The following is a 14752-nucleotide window of genomic DNA, read 5'->3' on the forward strand; positions in this document are numbered from 1 at the left end:
TGGGACACAGGTTTGGTTGGTGCTTTGACCTTTGCTTACCATCATCCTGATCAGGTTTAATTCTTCCGTCTGCCAAGCTCCCCTTCCCTGTTGAGGGGGTCCCCATCTGAGGGGTCACTTTATACTTTAATCTGCCTAGAATCCTGTGCTTTTTAAGTAAAGTTGTTCTCTTGAGGTGAGCAATTGCTTTAAAAGCAAGCCCTCTAGACAAACCCCATCCAGAGGAACAGACATAAGGAATAAATCTATTTCTAACCTCTTTCCTTCTATAAAAACATCTATTAGATTTTGAAGTAGAAGATAATTCTGGTTTACAACGCATACGCTTGGGTTGTGCATAGCCTGGATGTCCCTTTTTTCGAGACTGTTCCTGAGTAGCATAGATACGAGAGAGTCCATCAAAGAGTCCCTTTAGCTGACTATTACTAGGAAGACTACTAAAGGAGGGAGCACTTGACTGTCTGGAAGAACTTTGAGGAGAATTAGAAGAAGTGGAAGTGCTAGATTTTTGCAAAGTGGGGCTCTGACCAGAGATGGGGGTTCGGGGTAGAAGTGAAGAAGGTGGAGGTTTTAGCTTTTGTGTGGTACCTGTAGCCAACACAAGAGAAGTGCATGACTGTTTCTGAGAGACCTTTTTCCTTGGACGATAGTGCTTTGAAAAGTCTATTATTTCACCTCGTGATCTGCGACCATCAGGTGATGGGGTAAAAAACTTAGTAAGGCCATCAATAAGCCCTTTGGTTTTCTTGTTAACTTTAAGTGTAGAGGCAGATATGTAGGTGGAGGTGGTGGTGATTTTGGTGGTGGCACCAGGCCGAGTGGGGTCTGTAACAGGCAATCTGCTGCTTGAATCCTTCACAGATGCAGCATGACCAGATGAAGGTGTGGTACAGACTTTAGTCTTTTGACCCCTACCAGGTGACCCCCTTCCTGTGAATGCATTCACGGATCCTTCATCACTGGTTACAGACCTATGTAAAAATTTGGAAAACAAAAAATATCAGCATTAAGAAATAACAACTACTGCCAAATAGTAGTACAATTTATACATATTACTTGTGTAATTGTACTTAATCTGTAAGAAGTTGAGGGATATTTACACTTTGGAAAAATCACACTGTGTTGCAATATCCAACTTTTTTTTTCTTTTTTCTCTCAGAGGCAGTTCACAGTACATATAAATAGAAGCAACTGAGACAGTAAGATCTCAAGAATACAGCCTCTGCACCTCCTTTTTACAAATGGAATAAACACATATCTTTAAAGAAGTGTTAAAGCATCATGCCTAAGCACAGCAATTACTTCATCACAACTGAATTTTTTGTACACGCAAAGATGCATGTGTTCAATGTAAGCTGCATATTAAAACATTCAATTCCATCAGAACATTAGCTTAAACCATAGAAGTCTATTAGTTAGCAATGCATTTAACTTTCAAACTACTGTTTTTACCCTCATTTGATAACATAAGTCAACACTAGCATTAAAAAGTACTGCCTATGACATAAAAGAAAATAGAGGTTATTTACAGAGAACATTACAACAAACTTGTGCAGAAAAAAAATTACCACAAAGAGAGAAGAGCAAAACCATAAGACTAAGTCATGTTTGTAGAAAAACCACAAACGAATCAAGCCTAACATGGAAGACGTTTAGAAAGAGTAGTGAATGCTACGAAGAAAAAGGGCATGTTTAAAGCCAACATTTATGAGAGAAGTACAGGTTTAGCACTGCTTGCTAACAATGGAATGGAGGAACACCATTGAAGAGAATGCTGTAGAATAGTATACTGTAAGCATACAGAAACTGGAAGTTTAAAAATATTTGGAGTAAGAGAAGTAGGTATTCACAAGGTATGACCAAATGGCAAATCCAAACAAAGCTATATAGCTGCATCAAATGCTTCTATTTCCGCTTTCCATCCTGCTCTTTGAAGTTAGCTCATTTTGCAGAGGAAAGTTTTCTTCCCCAGATTTTTGCCTTCTTAATTGAGATGCTGAAGTAATTAATTCCAACAGGTTACTTCTAATTAGAGATTGAACAGCCTAGGGCTACCATCTGGTGTGCTGAACTCCAAGGGCCCACCACTTAAAAAAACAGCCCCTTTTCCACTCACACATCCTTAAGTTTGGGTAGCTCCTAAGAAGGAACAAAACCAAAAAACTTCTAAGTCCTTTGAATCCTTTGCTCCCACAAGCTTATGTCCATAACAAGACTTACTCTCACTACCAGATGTGCTAATCACCGTCAATGCCAGAGGCTAACACACACCTGGTTTTAGTTAATCCTATATAGTAATGCCTGTGAAAGGTTTCCTACAGTCAATAAGCAGAAAGTAATTCCAGGACTGGAAAGCTTTAGTTTATATTATACAAAAAGTGGCTAATTTTACCACATTTTATGCAACCACTCACTTTTATTTATGACATTGCTGCCTTCCATATCCTACTATCTCTTTTAAGCAGGATTCCTTAAGATTTACTGCTCTTATCTCCTAACCATTATTTTTCCAGTTAAATTACTTTATATATATTAGATGTTGCAGTAATAGAAACGTGTTCACAGTATGGTAAATATTTATTATTAAAAAAAAAAAAATAAAATCCCCTCCCAAAGTACTAAACTAATACGCTCAAATAACTCGCATGCTAAAAAAGAAAATCTTTTCATTCATAATCATCATCCAACATTAAACATAACATTTATGTTAAAAGTCACAGTTCAAAACTCCATTATCAAAAGTTAGCAATAAAACCCACATGACCTTTCCAACTTTTCTTTCAGGTGTATAAGGGAAGAGGGGAAGTAGAATTACTGTATCCCTGCTAGACCTACTGTGGGATGCATAAAATCAGGGAAATGCTTTTTGAATTCACAAATGGATAAAAACAAAGGTGTTGCTAGCAATAGAGGGAGATGCAGACACAAAGAAACACAGCAACTGTCATGTGTTAAAGCATATTACTTACTTTCAACAACTTTCAAATACCTAGAAGTTATTTTGTCAAGAGAAGGAAGAAAAAAAAAATTCCCTCCCACATTCATCCTTTAAAAGCATGTTCTCATGAGCCACTGCTACTACATTTTCCACTTTCATGTAGTGGCACTCCTCCTTCTTGTCCTGCACTACTTCCCTAGAGCAGTGAGTGTATCTTGAACTTTTAAATGTGAGTCAAAAAGACAAAATAAGATCCTGATAATAGGAAAATAGGTATATAGCAAGCTGCAATGCTGACCACATCAATCTGACTACTGTGCTGCACCCTAGTGATGCTAGTATTCATGTATTTTCTACTTTTATGCATTTGCTGCACAAGTTATCATCTTATGAAATGCAAAGTTGTACAGCAGCTAACATGCAATTCAGAAGAATAACACGGGTTTAGACTGTAGAGAAAAATGGTTGGACATAGCCATATCACAGAATGAGGAGTAGATAGAGCTAGAAAGTCCTTCAGCTGCTAGGAGCACACAATGAAACAGATACTAAAATAGGAGAAGGAAGGCATATGTGGGTAAGAACATGGGATGGAGGGCAACATGCTACTAAAGATAACAAAGAATCTGTTCCTTGTAAACACTGAGTGTAAAGTCAACTCAGCTTTCTTAACTTCAAAATTCTCCAAAGCAAGGCTTAAGAAGTTCAGTTACAGGGTTCCCTGGAAAGACGGATTCCACAGGAATTACAGCATTCTCTTCTCTTAGATAAACACATTCCTGATAAGTAAAAAGAACTGCAGCCTCTTTCCTTGGGAACCAGCGGCAGCTTAACAACATAACTCAAACAATCATTTTTTCCAGAGTCCCTCTGAAATTAGAACTTCGATACTGTTTACTTAGTGGGCTTTTTGGAATGGATCTTATGAGCTGATATTAACAGCTCAATGATGAGCTATGACAATAAAGTCATTTCTACACTCATTTGAACAAGCCTTTGAACAGAACAATCCCCTGAAGTTAGATTTACATAATTTACTATCTATTATCCACTCAGTATGAACTCTGTATGAACATAAATTATTTTACATTACGTATAAAGGTTGTTATGTCATGTATCATTGTATAGACCTAACTGTACTTGCTCTGGTTGCAAATTCTATTAAAAAAATTATGGGATGTAGAAAAGTAATACACAGAAAGTTTTTTCCCCCATTGTGTTCTGACATGCTGAAAAAATAACCACTATAATTGAGAACTTATTAGCCATTGGGCTAGAAAGTCTATACTAGTACATTCATCACTTACTTTCCCCAGTTTGAAACATACACAAAAAAAACTGCAACTGAAATTAGATAACTCTAGGTACAGTAAAATTTTTAAAAAAACAAACAAACAATTGAGAGAAACCTACAACATTCGTTGCTTTAGTTTATTTTTCGGTCGTCCGATAGGTTTTGCATATCGTCGCCTTATTTGGGCAGCTTTCTCATGAAGTAGCTTTCTCCCTTTCTTCTTTGGTCTACAGACCTGGCAAATCCACATCCCTACATAAAGGAAAAAAGATTTAATTGTACACAGTTTATTTAGTCTGTACTGGAGATGTCTACCAGGATGTATGACACATATGTAATTATAATATTTTCTTTTAAGCATGACACAGAATAGAAAACTAGACAAATAAAGGTGATACTTTTCTATTTCTGCCTTGAAATTTTTGAAAGCAAAGTATTCACGGAAAGGGGGAAAAATGATAGGAAGGATCACAAAAGATCACAAAAGCATTCTTAGAATAATGTTTGTCTGCCCTTCCTTACGGTATAGCTAGATCTTTCTTGAAACAAAATTAAGATGGAAAAAAATTGCATGTTCATTACAAAGCAATCTAGGTGAAAGCGTGCTAAATGAAATATCAGATTGCATCTAGATACGTTTGTTTTAGTATACAACTTGAATTTGTCAGCCTTTTAATGTTGCATATAATAATGCTACAAGACTTAAGTGGAAAAATACTTGAAAAACTTGTCAGAGTAATTTAGCATAAATAAGTAAAGCCATAAAGATGTGGGAGTAGAAACAAGAGGTACTATGTATGAGAAATCTAGAGACTGGAGATCCTGGAGACACAGGTACTTTAAGTTACCTTTACAAGTCATGTGAAGCAGGAGGCCCTTTCACCTATTGTAAGGATTTCTGTGCTGATCTATACACTCCAAACACTTTCAACAGCCTTTACAAAACTTCACTTCCAAAAATAGGCAAACAACTCAATTCATGGCAAACCAACCACAAGCCTTTACTATTCTGCACAGAAATCTCAAAAATAATGCATTGGCTTTAACATAACTGAAATTACATCGTTCACCAATGTAAAAATAATTAGCATGCTCAAGAGCTTTTGGTCATTTAATAGGAGAAAAGACTGTGAATGAAAGTATTTTCATTGAAAGGATTTTCATTATCACCTTTTGGCATTCGGGAAAGTGGTGGGTCACAGCACTCCATGTGGAACCCTCTATCACAGGAGTCGCAAAAAAGCATGTTATCCTGAAGGGGATGGGGGAAGGAAGAGGAAGAGGAAAAAAAGACTTAATATAGCATTGCTAGAGGTTGCACAACAGTGATTTGTATTTGCACATGTGCTATGTATAGAGCTACAGTAAACACAAGTCAGTAACATCGAACAGTAAACTTACTGCATTTTTGCCTTGGATCCTACATGCACTACATGTCTTGCATTCAATACACTGCCATCTTAAGGCCTTCACATTTGATGTTAACTCGGGACAGAATTTCAAACATGATGGATGTCCTAAAAAAAAAAAAAAAAACACACACAAAAAACCAAGGAATTAAAGCTTAAGATTTAAGAATTATTGATTCTTATGCTTAACAGAATGTAGCCAGAACCATCAATAAGTATTGGTGGTTTTTAGAACCTTGACATTATTCTCATTTCTTGAAAGGAGATACGAGAAAACTACCATAAAAAAAGAGAAACAGTTGATTTCTCCATTAACTGACACCTGTAAATAGCCTTTACAGGCACTTTTTTCTTTTCACTAAGTTATTTCCATCATATGTTTAATAGTTGACATTTGTGCTGGGAAAAAAACAACAACAACAACAACAACACATTTCTGTGTACTTGAACTCACTCCTTTCATAGCAGTGCAAAAAAACCAGGACATCTTCATGTAAGAATGAACTAGTACTTCATTCTAGATATTCTAACTTCTTTCTAAAAAAATTTAATATTCAATCTGCACATTTTTTTCCTTCAAGCTTATTACTTAGTCATATATAAAGAACAATTTTAGAGCAGTTAAAAGGGGGAAAAAAAATGAAGTAGGCAAATAACAAAAACCTTACTACCACAGAAGGTTTAAAATGAGAGGCATGGAGGAAGAGGGAGGGAGAAAAGAGTAGCTTAAGTTCCATTTCACATGAAACTATGTTTTATTCATTAAGTATGATCATTAACTTTTCCATGGCAGCCTAGCTGTTCTTCCAATTAATACAAGATACCAGACACTTGTACACATACAACATGTCAGGCAGCATCTTCTCATGTCTTCAACCATCTCAGCAGAGCGCACCCTCAACCCAGAAAAGATAAAAGTATTGTTAAAAAGGAAAGGATGAACCTTCCCCAGAAAGTACTTTTTAACAGTGTTACATTCAGAGATAATCGAGGACATCAGGTTGTAAGAAAGACACTCTTTGCCGAGTAAAGAACTGGCTGAATGGCTGGGCCCAGAGAGCAGAGGTAAATGGAGTTACAGCCAGCTGGCGACTGGTCATGAGTGGTGTTCCCTGGGGACAGGTACTGGGGCCTGTTCTGTTCAATATCTCTACTGATAACCTGGATGACAGTTTGAGAGCACACTTAGTAAGTTTGCAGATGAAACCAAGCTGGCAGGAAGTATCAATTTGTCCAGGGCAAGGAAGGCCCTACAGAAGGATCTGGACAGGCTGGATTGCTGGGCTAAGGCCAATGGGATGAAGTTCAACAAGACCAAGTGCTGGGTCCTGCACTTTGGTCACAACAACCCCAGGCAATGCTACAGACTTGTGGCATAGTGGCCGGAAGACTCTGTAAACAGACCTGGGGGTACTGGTCAACGCCCAGCTGAACATGAGCCAGCAATGGGCTCAGGTGGCCAAGAAGGCCAACAGCATCCTGGCTTGTATTCAGAAATAGCATTGGCAGCAAGAGCAGGGAAGTGATCATCCCTCTGTACTCAGCTCGGACGAGGTCATACCTCAAGCACTGTGTTCAGTTTTGGGCCCCTCACTACAAGAAAGACAGTGAGGCCCTGGAGCACATTCAGAGAAGGGCAACGAAGCTGGTGAGGGGTCTGGAGCACAAGTCTTACAAGGAGTGACTTAGAGAGCTGTGATTGTTCAGTCTGGAGAAGAGGAGGCTCAGGGGTGACCTTATCACTTTCTACAATTACTTGAAGAGAGGTTAGGTGAAGTGTGGGTTGGCCTCTTCTCCTGTATCACTAAATAAGACTAGAGAGAATGATCTCAAGTTGCAACAGAGGAGATTCAGGTTGGATGTTCAGAAGTACTTCTTCCCTAAGAGAGCAAGATGCTGGAAACAGTGCCCAGGGAAGTGGTGGAGTCACCGTCCCTAGAGGTGTTCAAGAAATGTTTAGGTGTGCTGAGGGGCATGGTTTAGTGGGAAATATTGGTGATAGGTGGACTGTTGGATTGGATGTTCTCAGAAGTCTTTTCCAACATTGATGATTTCGTGATTCTATGATGCAATGCTGCACTAATGTCATATGAATGCAAAATGCTTTCTTCTCGTTGTCAGAGGCTGGATAAATACTTTCTTCCAGGTAATGGGCTGCTGGTGGTGATTCAGACTTTCTCTATCCTCTATTTATTTCTCATTTAAAACACCATAGCTAAAACACAGCAAACAAGGACACAGGGTAATCCTCAAGTATGTCCTATTTTCATTTTCTAATAAACCGAGGCATGAATGATGGAATGCAGAAGCCACTTAAGAATCTGAAGTTGGCACTGAAATTGGCCCTTTTTACAGCGTGTATGCAAGGCTAATCTACTTTTTGTTAAACTTTAAAAGATAAATAGTGTAAAAATATCACATTCTGAAAATAAAGTGCAGTGATATAATCTATTGGTAAAGGACAATCAAGAATAAATTCCAGGAAAGTTTGAAAAAAAAACAAAAACAAAACACTGCCATTTATTCTCACCACACAGTTTAACAGAAATAAACAATTTCTTTGTTTTTAGAACTGATTGTACACTACAGTAACAATTTATAAATTATTGATTTTTCAAAACCAAAGGTCAGTGGGAGGAAAGGAAAAAAAAGTCATGTTTGCTTTTGTTTTCTCATATGATATTCCTCATCTTATTCCTTTAGAAAACACCCTGTGCAGAATGACATAGCAAGCATTTCATTTTCACTACTCAAATGTATTATTCTCCCAAATACCACAAAATACAAATGATGTTAGAGAGGATGTGCATACACCCACATAGTTTCTGCATTCAGAATACAGAAGTGTTACCTGATGAAACAAACAACTGAAGCGAAAAACCTGAGGCAAAGCAGACATGCCAATAGTGGGCACTGCAATTTAATCTCTGATCAACTGAACACCAACATGATTGCTGTGCATGATACAGTTTCTTTTAAATTTCATACACAGTAAGCTTTGAAACATGCCGCGATGTGTAAACTTGTAAATCCAATTACAATAAGCCTACACTTGAATGAAGTTTTGGTATTTATATATTGCACTGAAATTGAGTTTTATTTTAGTTAGGCACCAGTAGCTACAGTTTAACCATCCAGCAATCTGATTGGCAGTTTCAGTATTTCATTCTTTATATGTAATGCATCTAAGGAGATAATTAAAGATAATTTAGTCTTAATGAGGCAGAGAGAATGTATCAGTGTTAATTCAAATGGAAGCTGATCCATGAAAGTCAAGACTTCCGCAGTTCCACAGTTCTTAGACCTAGAGAGGATTACTACATAACAGAATAGGAACTGATATCTGAAGTCATCTGATCAATGTAAACTCTGCATACTAGTCTAACCAACCACAAATCTCTATTACATCTATAAATACTAGAAAACAGATTTGAAAGTGCAGGAATCCTGCAAGCCATATATAAGATGGTTTAAATAAGTCTGTAGGGTTTGGTGTGAAGCCACTTCCTCATTCATTTGCTTTAATATACCAGAAAACAAATTGGTTCTGTTAGAAGGAATCTGTCACAGAATCATAGAATAGCTTAGGTGGGAGGGACCATTAAAGATTATCGTGTTCTAACCCCCCCCGCCACAGGTAGGGTTGCTACTTACTAGATCAGGCTTCCCAGAGTCCCGTTCAACATGGCGTTGAATGCCTCCATGGATGAGGCATCTATAACCTCTAGGGACAGCCTGTTGCAGTGCCTTTTTCTAAGTAATTTTCTAAGTAAACAATTTCTTCACAACATCTAATCTAAATCTCCCTTCTTTTTGTTTCAATCCTTGTCCTACCACTGTCAGATCCCCCCCCAAAAGCCAGTCCTCCAAGTCTTCCCAGGTAACAGATTCAGAAGCACACAATGAAAAGTGCGTCCAGTTCTGGGCTCCCCAGTACAAAAAAGACAAGGATCTCTTGGAAAGAGTCCAGCAGAGGGCCACGAAGATGGTGAAGGGCCTGGAGCATCTCTCCTATGAGGAAAGGCTGAGTGAACTGGGTCTGTTCAGCCTTGAGAAAAGAAGACTGAGAGGGGACCCGATCCAGGTCTATAAATAACTAAGGTGTGGGGGGCAGAGTGGCGAGGCCAGACTGTTTTCAGTGGCAAGTGGAGACAGGACAAGGGGAAACGGCTGGAAACTGCAGCATAGGAAGTTCCGCACAAATGTGCGCAAGAACTTCTTTACAGTGAGGTGACGGAGCACTGGAACAGGCTGCCCAGGGAGGTGGTGGAGTCTCCTTCTCTGGAGATGTTCAAGACCTGCCTGTGCGACCTGCTGTAGGGAACCTGCTTTGGCAGGGGCTTGGACTCAATGATCTCTGGAGGTCCCTTCCAACCCCTATAATTCTGTGATTCTGTGATCTGATTGACTGAAACTGTATTTTTAATCCACAGTTTTGTTTTTACTTGAGTACTTATGTACTTTGAGTACTTTGGTAGCAGTACGAAAAGATTGGCCATCTTCAGCTACCCACCTACAAAATCATCATAGGTACACACTCTAAATTTTAAGAAATTGAAACTGAAAATTTCCAGCCTTTTCAAAAGCAGCGATGGCTTCAGAGGATCATACTGACTCCCCTCCCAAGCACCTCTCTCATTTTCATCTTAGCACAGAAGGTTGTGTGGCTGTGCACTGAACTGGACGAGGGAACTGATCTAACTTGTCACCTTTCAGATACAATTGTTCCTCAGTCCACTTTATGCACAACCATGTACACCAGACCGGAACAAGAGAGCACCAAACAGTCAGATACTGTAGATACACTCTTTCAGGAACAGTACTGCTGGTGTGTATTTCAGCTGTATTGCAAAAAGCTTTTCCCTATGCAGCTTACTCAGCTTCTTAGATTTTGCAAATCAGTGCAGGCAAAATTTCTGATGATCAGTTAGTGGCACAGTGCAAAACTGAGCCCTCAGATCAAGTGTACATCCCAAACAATAAAACAAATCCAGCATTTTGCAAGTATGGCTTCCCTACAAATTTACTCATCACGTGGGCCTACAAACTCAAACATCTCATTGGTTGTTATCCATATGATAAAATTTTAGCCAAAGAGAAACCTCTGTTTCTTCCACCTGTTCCTACATACTTTGTCCTAGCTCTCAATCCCTGTTTGAAGAGAAGATGACAATCAAATGTTAAAAAAATATTTTAATACCTTAAAAACAGACTTATATATGCGCATTTATAGTATTTGTAAATTCAGCCAACTTACCACTGCTGCCACAGTCTGCACAAGACAACAGCTCTTCTGGTTTCTTTTCACGATTTGATTCTTTTGTTCCCAAACAAAAGCTACATATGGGGATGGGATCAGCACGGGGCTAGATTTAAAAAAAACAAACAGGCATAGTTAGCTTTATTAAGCAAAAAATAGTTTTTTCTCAAACTATGAGCACATACAAACCACTCTCAGCAGCCTTTTCTCTCTCATTAACTTGAATTGGTTTTAACTGACACTTTGATGTACTACATGCTCATTACCAAGATGAACATCCGTTTCACTCGAGAATAACAAAGTTTATCATCTTAAAAAAAGTTAACCCATAATTAACATCCTTGCAGACTAACCCACATAAACCTCTTCAGTGCAAACAAGTATTAAGGAAAGAAATCCAGGAAGAAGTTCAGGACATCATTCTTAAACACACCATTTAAACTTTAGAATGCAGAGAAATTGCTTGTTCAGCTGTAACAGTACTCAAAAGATTAAGATACAAATTGGGTTTTATTACAGTTGAATAAAGTTCCTTTCCAGAGGGAGATGGAGAAAAAAAAATGCAATAAAGCATCTCAAAACTGACATTTCCAACCAACTGATAACTTCCTGGCATTCCTCTCTGAAACCACCAGTTTAGGTTGATGACACCTGTTTCACTGATTTCTTCCAGTCTGATGAGTCCCATCAAATATCGCATGCAGCCAGAATAACACAAACATGCAAATCTTCCAATATCTGCAAGTAATACACACAACTTCTTCCCTTAAAAACAATAAAAAACCTTTGCAAATTTATTTCCCCATCTTCCTTAGGTGGTATATGACAAATTATCAGAGATTTAAAACTCAAAACATTTTCTGCATTAAATTTCAGTGTTTGTGAAACTAGTTACCTGCATCATCCAAATATTAAAGAGTCTACATAGAGTATCTGTAAACAGATTTGTAACAAGTACAACTAGGTGCACCTATTTCTTCAGCAGATCATGTACAGTAAAAGAAGAGTACCTTCCCAGATTGACTTCTAGTAGCCGGTACCAAAAACTGAAGAAGTCAAAATAGTTGCATAGTTTCCTTTACATATCCATAGTTTCTGGGTTTAAATGGGCAGCAGTGTGTTACATATTGAATTGATGACACCTTGTTTTCAACTCCGCTGTTTTCTTTTCCAGTAGATGCCACAATATTTCTACAATATGGCAGACCAGCTCTACTTGACCTACAAATCTGTGCACTGCTGCTGTTCTGGGAAGAGCGGAATGGTTGTTCTGAGGGGTATTCTTCAGAATCATCTCAGAGGGGAAAGGGACTTTTTCTGAAAGTTGTCAGTTGGGGCAAGATAGCATCAGGCAATATCACTAATTCTATAGATGAGAGAGCACCATAGCACTTTTCAGCTGTAACTTTAAAATAATACATCTACTGATAAACGAGAATTAGTTACAAATCTCACCAGTAAGAGATCATAATTCTACAATCTGTTCTATCATTATAGATTTAACATACTCGTATTTACTGGAAAATGGTACTGACCTAAAAAAATACAAATGATGAAAAATAAGCTATTTGTTTAATCACTCAGATATCAATAATGATAGTAATAGAAAAATGGTCTGGATGTATGCGAATTAAACTGTTCAGTTTGCAGTGTCTTGTGAAATTCAATTTCTGCTTGAGATTTAGTATAAATAATTTTAAAGATATTTTTTTTTAATTGAAATCTAGTAGAAGTCTAATTTTGGCAACCATGCTATTCCCTTTTTCTTTGATAGGACAGAATTTCTGCCATTTCAGAAATGCTTGCGCTGATAAATTATTTATAAAACATCAAATACAATTCATATAATGAAACAAATCTAGGTCCACAATCTCATTTATCTTTCCAAGATTTTTTTTTCTTTTTGCTCTAGGAGAGACACGTCCATTAGCCAACATTCATGTACTTCCCTATTTCAATCCCCTACCCCCCTCTCCCCCCCCTCCTCTTTTTTTTCCTCCTTTTTGAACTGAAGGTAAAATAAAGGACAAAGGTTGTTGGCAGTTCAGGGCTACAGAGACTGATGTTCCCACATCAAACCTAATAATAGAGAGCTTGCAAATCCTATCACTTCACACATAGGTTTTCAAGAAACTTACAGGCTCCAGTATATACTTAGGAGCCATTTACATTAATAACTGTGATTATTACTGGGTCTGATCTCCAAACTACTGACAAAAGAATACACATGCTACCAGCAGCAAGTACATAAAACTTCATTTCATGTTGTTTTAACTTGTATAGTTAAAGCAGAATTACACTGGTAGTATTATTTCTGTCTCATAACTGGCTCAATTAGGATAAAAAATAATTTTTAACAGTCAGCATATAATCCAAAGAAACTCTTCTCATACCTGTATCATTTTTTCAAGTCTAATCTTTAGCTTCCCATCTAAAAGATAGCCATCAAGTACCATTATCCACTAAAAAATAATTGTCGGCCAACATAAAGGTTAATTCCATTTCATCTCTTACAGAAACTAGCCTGGACAGTTACTCAATGACATAGCAGACATAAAGCAACCCATGTGTGAGAACTGACACAGAAGAATACTGCCTAGACTGGGAACCCTGAGCATCCCTGACAAGCACAGCTGGGAGCCCAAGATATCCTTGATGGGTACAGAACAACAACAACAAAAAAAAAACGGTGAAACAAACTGATGATACTGGGATCTGGGATACTGATGGCCCAGGACAGCCCTCCCGCAGAGCAAGGCCTGCCCATGTCCACCAGTCCTGGGAGCAGTGCGGGGAAAACAACTCTTCAAAACACACAGACAGGTACGCGCATAAGTAAATAATCATAAGTACAGACTTGCTTTACAGCACTGATCTGTAGTATTTGGCAACCAAGAAACTCAAGAAACAAAAGCCTTTGCGTCCTTGGTATTACAGAATCCCACAAACCCGCTGTCGCAATCCTCACACACCCATGGGTCAGGTAACCCTTACAGGCGGCCATGACATTAATTGGCATCAGAAGTGGCTATCTGTAAACACACAGCTCATGGAGGCTTAGGAGAAAGAAGGTTGCAAAGCAGTGTCAGGGGCAAGAGGACAAGGGATGAGGCCAGGCAGTGTGCTGACAATGCCTGGGGCCTGAGAGGCCTTGCAACCAGAGCTTCACAAGTGGCAGGAAGCTTCCAAAAACAGAGCAAATGAAGGTCAGAGAGTCCTCACAAGGCATTATTTTAAAATACATCACAGCCATCATTGGGAAAGCTTGATCGCTTCTCAGAATGTATACAATTAATCCTTGGTTAAAAATTCTGCTGGATTTCAGTTACCTTATGCCAGAATAGTTGGTTTCAAAAGTCTGTTCCAAAATAACTTTTTTTTTTTTCCTATTCTAGTTTCTCTACTGATGGAACTTGTTTGTTCTTCTCACTACATTTATAATTCCCATGGAAGTTTTAAAGCATTCAGCATTCTAATGTTCTGCTGCCGCAGAAGTCACATCTTAAGTCCTGAAAAGTCGTCTTATTGAGGATGCAAAATTACCCACAGCTAGAATCCCATTGAAAGCAAAGAAATTATTCTTTGCATTGCTATTGTACTCTGAAGATTTAAACAGATTGTCTTAAAACTGCCAGGCATTATCTGTGTACACACAATTATGGTTGTAAGCCCTACTCTCATTAAATGTTACGCATATTAAGAGAACTGAAAAGTTTCACAAACGCTTCTAAGAAATTGAATTTCAACCAATAATTCAAAAATCTCAGATGTTCACTCACATTTGCTACTGTATCTCACAACACCTTTTCAGAAAGCCCTCAACGTGATACCCCAATTTTAGGTTTCCATTA

The 14752-nt window shown here is 38.2% G+C and overlaps 1 protein-coding gene across 6 annotated transcripts in view; it reads right to left on the bottom strand.

Moving 5' to 3' along the window:
• KAT6B (lysine acetyltransferase 6B) overlaps positions 1-14752 on the bottom strand; it is a gene marked incomplete at both ends in the record, with an annotated part of 82964 nt that overhangs the window by 30833 nt on the left and 37379 nt on the right. For 2 of the 6 annotated variants that reach the window (XM_079536233.1, XM_079536232.1), the window contains 5 exons: positions 916-971; positions 4352-4484; positions 5403-5484; positions 5634-5749; positions 10899-11007. In XM_079536233.1, the coding sequence (XP_079392359.1) occupies positions 916-971; positions 4352-4484; positions 5403-5484; positions 5634-5749; positions 10899-11007 (496 nt within the window). Of the gene's footprint in view, positions 1-39; positions 972-4351; positions 4485-5402; positions 5485-5633; positions 5750-10898; positions 11008-14752 lie in introns of all 6 variants that reach the window. The other 4 variants (XM_079536231.1, XM_079536230.1, XM_079536234.1 and 1 more) reach the window with 4 other exon arrangements.

The sequence above is a fragment of the Tetrao urogallus genome (genome assembly GCF_951394365.1).
Source record: "Tetrao urogallus genome assembly, chromosome: 5".
NCBI lineage: Eukaryota > Metazoa > Chordata > Aves > Galliformes > Phasianidae > Tetrao > Tetrao urogallus.